This window comes from Rutilus rutilus (assembly GCF_951802725.1).
Source record: "Rutilus rutilus genome assembly, chromosome: 15".
Taxonomy (NCBI): domain Eukaryota; kingdom Metazoa; phylum Chordata; class Actinopteri; order Cypriniformes; family Leuciscidae; genus Rutilus; species Rutilus rutilus.
The window spans coordinates 33,086,212-33,098,006 of record NC_140220.1 but is presented as its reverse complement, the minus strand read 5'-3'; the positions used below and the strand labels follow the sequence as shown (position 1 = coordinate 33,098,006).

General features: G+C 37.6%; 1 protein-coding gene across 1 annotated transcript; it reads right to left on the bottom strand.

Annotated features, from left to right (window-relative positions):
- Positions 1–404: 404 nt before the first annotated feature.
- On the bottom strand, positions 405–11,453 carry slc22a16 (solute carrier family 22 member 16). The gene is made up of 9 exons (XM_084432580.1): positions 11,342–11,453; positions 10,156–10,626; positions 8,462–8,579; positions 7,680–7,994; positions 6,675–6,915; positions 6,014–6,141; positions 2,500–2,609; positions 1,743–1,842; positions 405–1,600 (listed from the first exon to the last, which is right to left on the bottom strand). The coding sequence occupies exons 1-9, from the start codon at positions 11,389–11,391 to the stop codon at positions 1,436–1,438; spliced, it is 1,698 nt and encodes a 565-aa protein (XP_084288706.1). The 5' UTR covers positions 11,392–11,453; the 3' UTR covers positions 405–1,435.
- Positions 11,454–11,795: the final 342 nt, after the last annotated feature.

Below are 11,795 nucleotides of genomic sequence, written 5' to 3'. Positions count from 1 at the left end.
ACTGCACATGACTAAGAATCTAATATCCCTGCCTTTTTGGTCCAAAAACACACAAAAGATTCAAGAGCTCAAGGAAAATTGTATAAAGTCTATGGAGTCTTTGAAGAGAAAAAGATAGCTGTATTACAAATAATCAAATCCTTAAGTCAAGACTTTACAAAAAGTGTTTTAGCACATAATACTAATAAATACTTACTTAAAGGGTTAGTTCACCCAAAAATTCAAATTATCCCATAATTGTAAATAAATCTCGGTTATATAAAAAAATATCCTGGCTCTTCCCAGCTTTATAATGGGAGTGAATAGAGGTTTTGAAGCTTCAAAAAGCACATCCATCCATCATAATCCATATGGCTCCAGGGGGTTAATACAACCCTTCTGAAGCGAAGCGATGCATTTTTGTAAAAAAAAATTATACAAAAATCCATATTTATAACTTTATAAACTAAAATCACTGGATTCCGGTAACGGCCATATATGCGATTCTAGTTCTGGCAGAAGAGTGATCATTTTTGGGTGAACCCTTTAATATTACTAATAAACTCTTCTAAACAATACATTCCTCATGTCAAGCAAAGTGAGGTTTGAAGTATTATAAAGTACAGTCACAGTTTACTATGAACAATACTGATAGATTTTGAGCAAAACCCTGAGATGCAATTGTGTAAAAAAAACGGCTTCATACAAAACAAGGTCTATCTTTCAATTCCAAAACCAAGAGTTTTCCTTGTCCACTACAGCTGAGTTTTGCTAATACAGTCAATAAACAGATGGAGTTTAAGATCCATAACACATTAGTGCATTGAAATGTTCATCATTTAACTATGTTCACATTTGTAGAGTCAAAACTAAATTTCCATTTCTTAAATTCAAACCATTTACAGAAGGAAATGCAAATAGATGTTTTAGAAAGGTGCAGCCACATTTACTTTTAGGTGATTAAGTGAAATCCAATCATTTCAATAGGAATCCACAAGAATTTCGCTACGTTGATCATGGATTCTTGGCTTAAAAGGGACATCTGTGTAAGCTGTGCTTCATACATCACTAGACAGTGGAAAAATCTGCTTTCCAATTCACTAATGTGACAGCACCTTAAGCGTCTGTGCGTAAGTGGTTTGGACTGAAATGCAAAAATGTAATACTTAGATAAATGAGGTCCTGCCTTGCAAGCTCTTACTTTGGTAAAATTAAGATAATACTTTTCATAACAATTACAAAATATCAAAACATTCACAATCAAATATGCCACCAATATTATCCAAACTCATTCACACACAACACAGCCTCATCTACCCACAAATGCCTACAAAATAAAATAAAAATTGTAGCACACGTCAAAAAATATTTGATGTCTCGTTCATATTGGAGTATGTACTGTTGTCAGTCAGTAAAGGCACTTTCAGGAATCCTGTGTGAAAATGGATTTATGCTTTCATATTTGGTTCATCTCTAGTGCATCCACTGGAGGATTCTTTGTTTTGGGCTTGGAGCCCAGAGCTTCAGCTTCTTTCAAAGTCGAGGTGAGGGGCTGTCCTAGAGTCTCTGGAAGAAACATGGTCAGGATCCCGATGACGATAGCCAGAATTCCCACAATGAGCTACAGAATAAGAGAGAGAGCAGAAGTTACTGCAGCACTGCTCAGTCCAGAAAATGTATGTTCATGTTGTATCATGCTTCAGTTCTAGAGTCTTACACAATTGACCACAGTCAACTGAAGGTTTTTGATTGCGGTTACATACCTGAGGCAGATAGATCCAGATGTCAGCGAGGTAAACGCAGAAAGGAGCCACCACACTTCCCACCCGACACATCATACTACCACTGCCTACAGCCAGAGACCTGCCGGATCAGTGTCTGTTATTAAAGATTGTGTCTATGCAAATAATCACCGGAAAGCATACAGCATATATGTAACAATCATCCTCAGTGAACTTCAGAAACTGATGAAATATATTGTTACTAGATTTATATTGGAACATTATAAATATTGTGATTGAAAATTAGCGATACTGGATAAAAGTGAAACAAACTACAGTAGAGAGATTGAACTGTTCAAGTCCAATTATGATATTGTAATGCGTCAGTGTTTTACAGTATGTTACAGTAACATCTATTGCAGACAGTGTGTATCGTGAGGTAGTTAGTGATAGGCAGCCTAAAGGCTGGAATACAGTTTTTTTTGCAGTCTGGACAAGTCAACACTAGTCGCTGAAAGTCAGAGCCAGTCTGCAGATTTTGGGCAGTTAGACTTTACAAAAATGACAACAATGTGATGTCTTGAGCTGATTTTAGAACACATTGATTTAATTTGTCATTGCTTTGTCAAATGCATGTTTTTGTGGGAGTTTGTTGTGTCTGGTCGTTCAGTGCATGCTTCCCAGTATTTCTCTCTAACATTTATATGTTGACAAGTTTATGATCTGTTCAGATTTTAAAAGTCATGTAGTGTATTCTAGCCTTCAATCTGGACTTATAGTGTATTAATACAACAAATACCTGATAGTTGTGGGGTAAAGCTCACAGGTGTACAAGTAAATCAGGCCGAATGCAATGGCAATGGCGAATTTCCCTGTCATACTTAGGACTATAGCCAATACCTCGATATCCTGAAACAAAGAGAGAGAAACAGTGAGATTATATTTATCAGCAACAATGTTTTATTCATCAGCTGTTGAAAGTGGTTGCCAGTAGCAGGTCAATGGGCTCACGAAGTCTAAACGTCCCCAAGACATATCCCCTCTCAGAAGCAGGCAGCTGCCATAAACAGCCACTTAGATGACAGGTCTATTTATACATTTTTGGAGCAACGGTGGCTGTACTCACGCCACACTCGGCCATTTCAGTGTGTCAGCAGTGCAGCTATTAGTTATGAGGGGTGACGTGATCCTGATGGAATATCATCCCACTAACGCATTCTTCATAGCCTGTGCTTTCAGTGACCAAGGCTGTTTGGAGAAATGCACTCCATAGTTTACATATTTTACTTATATCCTTTGATTTCTATCATTCATATTGCTCCATTTGTGTGACCTGAATTTTTAATCAATACATAATATATGAATGGGTGCTGCTGTATGTTGATATTCAGACTGACAGCACGATTGTGATTCTTACAGTTCAGTGAACAATAAGGTAATATTGAGTAACAGAAGGGTTTTTTTACATAATATTGCCAGTTACTTAATCTATTTTTGGCTTAGCCAACAAAAATGATATCATATGAAGTAGTATCAGAATTCATTTTTGAAAAACTCAGTGGTTGAATCGATTCAGTTCTTCACTCCTCTTGTTGCGTTCTAAATAAATCAGTGACTGTATCTGAATATGCATACTTCCTTACTATATAGTAAGGTGAAATGAGGAGCATTTCTAAATTCACAATATTCATAACAGTTGTCGAAAAGTACCTGGACATCCTACTTCTCTCAATGGACACTTTACTATCCCATGAGTCCATTTGTAAAAGGTAGTGAAGCTGGTAGCAAATTTTCATACTACACGCATTCATTAGAACATACTTTTTTAATAATTGTGAAGTAACTACTTATTAAAAACAATTACCTACTCAAGTTAAGACTAGGCGATAATCGGACGCAGCCAGTGTTTGGAAGGAATCGGTTAAATTATTTAATGACTCTATCACAAAGTGTACTGTAACTTTCCGCCACCTACTGGTGGATTAATGTAAGCTAGAAAGAGTCGCTGATATGTATACTAATAGTGCAATGTTTTGTGAATAAGCTAATCTTTTTAAACACTATTGTTATAAATTGCAAAGTTTAACAACCATGAGGGTTAAAAGCAGTAAAATGTCTTGATTTTGATTCAGTTATGTGTGAGCATGGCACTTACTGAAGTACCTTTCATCCAACAGCATTCCTAAACTGACATACAAGCCATGTGCATACATGTATTACTCTCAAGAAGCCGAGAAGACTACCTTACACCTGCAGATCTATAATTCAAGCCACTTATTTTAGGTTAAACTGAAGTTTGGCACTGACCAGAGGGGTAAAGTTGTCCAGTTGACACTTGAAACCAACTACAGCACAGAGAGAGGAAAACATACTGACATGACTACTGTGTCAAACATATTCAAATTAATTTAGCATGTAAAAATAAATCACATGCACAGAGGGTTAAACGCAGGTCTTGTGACACCAGCGATAAAACAATATGGATATCTGCATTGAAGCAATCTGTAGCATGCAGCTTGTTATTAATTATTAAACTCAAGCAAGACAAGTTTGACATGCACAATAAGGTTTTGGGCTTGTTATGACCTGCACCACTGTGGATGCTCTTACCAATCACAAAACCAAGGAATAACAATATTTTTTGGGGCAGAATTGTATATCCTAGTAAGTAGTCTGGTTTCTTAAAGGTGCTGCGATACCACAAATCCTACTTGGGAGTTTCATGAGGTTAAACTGTCAAATCACAAGTGACTGTGTCTAGGGACCAGACAGTAGAAATTAAAATAAGGAAAAAAGAAGAACTGGGGTATCATCGACAAAAACTTTTGCGCTGCATTCACATCCTCTAAATCGAATAGATGGTGCTTAAAACCTTGTTGCTAGACCAATAAAGCTGGCAGTAATTCGTTGCAATAATTACACAGTCACTTTCTTTGGTTAATGAAGTGGGATGTGTATGCTGTGACCAAGTTTCACAATGAAAGAGTCAAAGATATAATAATTACAGACATGCAACCTATCAAAATAAAAAAATAAAAATACGCTTGTCAGCTGAATCAACAGAGGAGCTGTTACATGTACTGAGAGTAAATATATACTCTAGTCTCTTGTGCTTGGGTAGAAATCTAAACTTGATTCAGAAGATGAATCTTGATTGGATCATATGCAGTGAATGCATTACTGCTGTTTAAAGCACAAGGGAAGAAGAGTGAAAGAAATTGAGAAAGCAGGTGGAAAAAGGTTAATCACAAACAAAAAGAGACTGATGCGCAGCTGCCCCAGTTACCATGTGAAAAGCAAACACACACACATGTCCTCTCTTGCCAGGGTTAATCATTCATTTTAATAATCACTCAGTTTCTCCAATATGATGATGATGCAACTTGTTGCATATTGGTTCTAGATCTATCAAAACAACTTAAAATCACGAGTTATGGTCAGCTGTCAAGTTGATTTAGCCAGATTGATATTTTCAACAATTTGTTAGAAATTTGACCCATTTTAACATTTTTTTGTGGCCCTGCTATGAAAAGTAAATACATTTCAGTCTCTCTCTCTCTCTCTCTCTCTACTCTAAATACATGTCATGCTTCCTTTCATTTATCAAACTACCTGTTTCCCAATAGAAAATGTATTTAACAGTTTATCAAAACATAAACTAACATATGTTAATGTCAGCATGAAACAAATCTATCTATCTTCTATTTTCTAAATGCACGTTTATTGATCTCATTGTAACATAATTTGGTAACGCTTTATTTTACAGTGTCCCTGTTACACATTTTACATGTAGTTACTATAGTAATAACAGTCAATTATGCGTAGTTACATGCAACCAAACCTTAACCCTAACCCTAATTATATAGTAAGTACATGTAGTTAATTACTATTACTTAGTACTTAATTGTATAATTACACTGTAACAAAGATTCATCTGTGCGTATGTTTCCTTTTTTTATGTCGAATCAAAATGTCATTACTGAATATTCCAGTGAAAACTACAGGCTTCTCTCTGGTGACTCAGGACTTCTCCAATCATTTAGTCCGCTCAAACCTGCACATGCAAGCTTGCATTCATCTGCCTCTCTCACATCTCAAAATCCAATCAACAACATAGAACCAAGTCCCCCTACATTTAATCTTTTTAGATAATCTGCTACACTTAGCTGTACTGTATGCCACAATACAGAAGGTAAGGTTTGTTGCTACTTCCATTTCATCGTGAATTTAACAGTGTACTACTATATCACAGTGTGATATATCACATGGATGCTCACACACACACACACACACACACACACGTGATCTCATACCTGGGGCACCACAATAATGAGCATGCAGGCTACTCCACCGAGCAGCAGAGCCGGGGCACATGTCTTCTTCCTGCCGACCCGATCCATTGCAAAGCAGCCGATCAAGTATGACGGGATCTCAACAGCACCTACAGTAACAGTCAAATAAAGGATAGTTAAGTGCTGTTCACTTCAGTACTACTAAAACTAAACTGCACGTAACTCAGTGGAAATGCTCAAAATCCAGCAATGCAATACATAAGGCATCATGCTAGTAGATGTGTTTGCATGTTTTTGTATCTCTTATATTCTATATATTCTTATATCTCTCATATTTTTCATTTAAACTTTTTTTTGTTTTTAAAGAATAGCTCACCCAAAAAGTACAAAATTTTAATTTTACAATTAAAGTTAAGGACAACTGCACAATTATGATCCTTTTATGGTGCTTTTCCGACAAGCTTAAAAGCTACACTCTCCATTCATTGTCAACCAATAGTTTATTATCTTATATTCCATGGAAAAATTATGTGATTGAGGTTTGGAATGGCTTAAGGGTGAATAAACGATGATTCTGATCTGAAAAAACAAACAAACCACGAGTTATTCCATTTAAGGCATCCAAACCTTCTTGAGAACAAATGCTAGCACATACAAACATAAACACACATCAGTCCATTACCAGCCAGGAAGAGGTTGATATACTGATTTCCTCCCAGGTTGACAGATCCCAGGCTGAAAACATAGTATCCCAAGCTTCCGATGAACCAGATAGCCCAGCAGGTGGCGCTGCGACCAGCCATTTTCAAGCTTCCAAACATGTCCAGGATGCTCAGCCTCTTCTCGACTTCCATTGCGGTCCCACCTGATTGCTTATTATCCTTTAACAGCGCTCCATCGCATTCGTAATTTAGCTCTGACACCTAAGGTGAGTGATACATGCAAATAAACACAAGCTGTTAACAATACCACTTTTTCTCATATCCGTTACCTTCCACAACTCTTCTAATCTTTCAATCAAGCACCTAAAATATTTCATTCTAAAGTTTACAGTATCTCAGCATTATGATCCTAGTTTTGGTCTAGGTTAGTAATTTCTAAATGTAAACAATGTGATAAAATGTGTTAGGTTTGCCCCTGACAGCAATTGCTTTGTGATATTTATTTTTCTTTGAGTTCTTTGATTTCAATTCATGCTACCTTTTTGCAAGTCACTTTTCTTTCAATTTCCTTATTGATAGAGTCAGATAGTGCGTGATAATGTGGGGTAATGCCAACGCTATCTCACGACCAATTCGTTCGAATTCGAGTGATAAAAAGGTGGCTAATTCGTACGAATTCGTACGACCTCACTCGTACGAATTTGTACGATTTGTCTAAACCCACGTGATGGGTAGGTTTAGGGGCGGGGTCAGGGGTAGGTGATTCGTATGAATTCATACGAATTGGGCAATTTGTAAAATATGTACGATTTAGCAAAAATCGTACTAATTCGTACGAGTGAGGTCGTATGAATTCGTACGAATTAGCCACCTCGTAGAATTCGTACGATCAGGCTAGTAATGCTGTTTAACATCAAAGTATATTCTGGTATACAAGGTATATTCTGACAAATTTGACCAGATGTCTGAGATGGGTATAATTCATGGCAGGAATGGAATTCCATGTGTTGTCAGAGTGAGTCTACCTTAAGGGTGGGTGGCAGGCCATTGAAGTAGGCCATAGTGTCCAGCAGCTCCTGGGCTTCTTTGTACCGCCCTTTAGCCATTAGGTAGAAGGGTGTTTCTGGAAACTTCCAGCAGTAGAGCAAGAATGGAGAGGTACTGAGAGTGAGGATGATCTGGTAGATCCACCAGACACGAACAAGATACCCTACCAGAGCCACTACCATGATGCCCACAGCAAAGGCAGCGTGCACATGCATAGAGGTCCATGTGCGCACCTTATTTCCTGTAAACTCTGTCACATACACAAAGACTACAACCAGATACCCGCTCGACACCTGCCAACACAGAGAGAGACAGAGAGTTGGGTTAAGGGTGCTTCTGGCACTTCTAATCAATAATTCAGTTTTGCAACAGCTAATCAATAATTCTAAATAAATACCCCGATATCTTTATCAAAACATCAGAGACCAGGAAATGTTTTAAAGCAGTTGAAACGTTTACAATTGATTTGCTCCTGCTTTGAGCAGCCGGGTAATCAAGAGGCTGATGCTTTTTTAACAGGGCTGAAGTTGTTGTTTGTTCTTAACTACAATTTAAATAGTTATAGGAAGAGGAAATAATTTATAAAGTGTTAAATTGCTTTGTTGTGTTTTAATTTAATGAAAATAGAATGACTTTTCGAGTCAGTTTTCACAATATTTTTTATTCTTTCAGCCATTTATGTCTGGAGCTTCTCAGCTGTGATGAGCATGAATGTGCATGCATGTATGTAAGTATTATGAACATGGAATAATTAATTTACCATGGCAAGAAGGAAACGCATCACCACAAAAAGGTAGTAGTTTCCTGTGAAGGCCACAGTCACTCCAAAAATAAACTGGCACAAGCTGGTAGCCATCAGAATGGGCCGTCTACCAATTCTGGAAAATGGGAAAGCAAAAATGTTTATATTAAACATGATTTTCATTATCAACAGAAAACTTTAGGAAGCTTCAAACAACAAAATAGCTTTATATAAACTTTTGCTTTATATCCAAACACCTGGTGAAAGAGATGGTTGTACTATTGTCAACTGTCAGTTAATGTAAGTAAGATTCACTCTTCACAATTTGATATTTATGTTTGAACAGCTGTTTAAAGGTGCATTGCGCAAGTCTCTGAGTTTTTGCAGAACTATGCCCCCTTCTGGCGACACGCGAAACTGCAACCGGAGTTGTGCACGCGGTCATGTGGAGTTTGCGTTGGGGTTTGGGATGAACTAGAAGCCGGTCTCTTTGAATCCATCTTCTACTTTTGCAAAAGTCGCTTGAGTTGTCTTCGCTGATGCGGATAATGGCAGCGAATACACAAACCTGCCAGACATAGCCAGGTAAGCGTGAACGCGCATGACGTCACGCCCAGTCGATTCCGTCCCGAATCCCTCTTATTTATTTTACTGTACAGGATTATAGAGGCAATCGCAGTGATCATAGAAGGGCTCATTCAGCCCATCAGGCAATTGTTTAAGCATGTATGGGTTAGAAAAATGGGTATTTTTAACATGAAAAGTTGCTTAATGCACCTTTAAAGATTGCAATATCAAGGCAAACCAATGGGTTGTTTTGCATGCAAATCTCTCACTTATGTACACCACAATTACTTCACCTTTGACCATTCCACATTTGTTTCCATTCCTATGCATTCGTTTAATCGTTCCTAGAGCAAAATAGTTCCTAGAGCTACTACGTTTGTACAACCTTGACCAATCTGTAAAATGAACATGATCAAATATCCAGTGGTATCCAGTATGGAAATAGACTTTCATTCCCTGTTTCTGTAAGGTGAACCAGTGCTATCCTGTCTCTATGCAGTCATGCTGTGTCTGCATATCTCACATCCTGTACTGCTCTCTGTGCTCTTAGTTTTCTTACCGCAGAAGCAAATATTTGCCAATAGTAAACCATGCTGCAATATTAAATGTTCAAGTTTATTGTAGTACCGTAGCATAGATTACACTTATCTTGTTCAACCTTCTCTCTTTTTCTGTCCTAAATAACAGATCAGTCCTGTTTGTGCTGCTGACCATGCTGTGTTCTTGCAAACACATCTCAAGTCTTATGGTAACTTGTATTCACTGCCCTGATGAAGGTAACTGTATTACACTGTAATAATTTGTCTCGTTAGCTTATCTGTCATTTTTGTCCCTCCATTGCTCTGAATGCATTTGACTATGTGCAGTTTTGGCATTTTTTGAAAATGTCCTCACAAATATAGTGAAAATTGTCAAAACTCTACTTGTGAGGACATTTGAAATGGTCTTTGCTATTTGAAATACTCATACATATGCCAAATCATGCTTTGTTTGATCTAATAATGTAAGCAGGTTAGCTTTAGAGGTGGTGTGTATTAAATATAATTATGTTAATATGAGAACCACTGTGTCTGTGAGAGGTCCTTTCTAATATTGCTTTCAAGTTCTGAGTGTGTGTTTGTAAGTGTGTGTGACAGACAATTTACCTGTCTGCGACATCCCCAAACACCAAGGCTCCAACCAAAACTCCCAGCATAAACGTTGGCTGTGAAAGCTTCGCCAGCCATTCCTTCTCACACACCAGGTCCCAGTCTGTTACGATGCTCTGCTCAACCTCGTTGTGATCATAGACAAAGCCGCCACATGACTCCACAGTCTTGTTCCCAAAAAACTCGTATTGAAAGTTGATGGCATCAAGCCGCAGCGCTTTTAAACAAGGACTAAGTTCCCACTGGTCTCCTCTAGCTGTCCGTACAACCACTGGCCCATCACCTGGCTTGTAGTGAGTCCAGATATCTGCCAGAGAGGTTGATGAGTGATTTCTATATAGAATGTCTGTGATATTTGGAGTGTCACAAAGAAATTTAGGCGTTTCAACTAAGAAAACCGAGGCCAGGTAATGTATTCCACAGGAGATGGCCTGGAAAATAGCAGCAAAGTAGAGACATGCCTGAAACCTGAAGGGAAAGTAAAAGGATAAATTGGAAGTCGTGCAGGAGTGACGAGACAAGGTGCACTGCACACATCATTGATTATCAATAATACATCAAATATTCAATAAACAAACAGTAATTTTAAGGACAACACTGCCAGCTTGTGCAAATACTGACATACATTAATTGACATGCAGGCAATACGAATCTGTTTACAATGATATTTTACGCAATGCAGTGGCTGTTAAATTAACAATAAAAATGCTGCTGTGGTTGACAGTTATGATCCTGTTTAACATGCAGTTTAACAATATCTCTTCATTAATGTACTTATTACCTTATTAATTAGAGGCTTTTTGCTTTCTTTCTTTTTCTTTTTACACTAGCCAATTTTAAAACTTATGTAGCTGACTTTTATAGGCTAAAATCCTATATTGTAAGGTAACCTACAGTTTTTCCTGCAGTTTAAAGTAAATGTAAATATTTTTAAAATAAGTATCTACATTATAATTTTAAGCAAATGTTTAATGTAAAATTGTAAACATTATTTACAGAATTGGATTTTCGTGTACGTCTTCAACAGCGCACTCGAGCATTTACGCGTTTCTATTAAAGGGCAACCAAATTAAAATCCCACATCATTCATATGATATAACTATGATTTAGTGTGAATATTAACAGATATGTGTCCATTCCCATAAAAGACTTATCAATGTACCGTTCGGGAACAAATGGCTACCTTTTAAAGTGTCCAAGTTCGTCGAATAGTCGCTCCACGCCGGTGGTCATTTTCAGCGAGTGCAGCTTGATCCTCAAGTGTGTGAAAGGCTCTTCTGACTCTTTTCAATTTGTACATGTTAGATCCTTAGTAGTAGGAGGGGCGGTTTCAGTGGGGAACTTTCCACTCCAAGGCAAACAACGATCAAAACCAAAAGGTTCGCGTAACATTTGGTAATGTGACACCCCGAAGAGTGAAGAACAGCCATTAGTGCCCATAACTGCTGAAATTAGATCATATTGCTTCGTTTGCTTCAAGTGTGTCTGTGTTGTTTTTACTTCCATCCTACGCATAACTCTTTGTCAGGTTATGCAGAGTTTAAATAGTCGACAAGGTACTTCGTGGTGCCCCTGGAAATATCCTTGTGACGTGAGATGGGTATTAATAAATAATTTAAGTTTAATAGAAGCCTAAC

What these genes read in the sequence shown, in the direction of transcription:
- slc22a16 (XM_084432580.1), bottom strand. Translation starts at nt 11,391, where the DNA reads ATGACCACCGGCGTGGAGCGACTATTCGACGAACTTGGACACTTTAAA. An exon ending in TATCAACCTCTTCCTGGCTG is followed by an intron (nt 6,142 to 6,674) that starts GTAATGGACTGA and finishes CTGTTACTGTAG; the next exon opens with GTGCTGTTGAGATCCCGTCA. An exon ending in CTTTACCCCACAACTATCAG is followed by an intron (nt 1,843 to 2,499) that starts GTATTTGTTGTA and finishes CTGATCCGGCAG; the next exon opens with GTCTCTGGCTGTAGGCAGTG.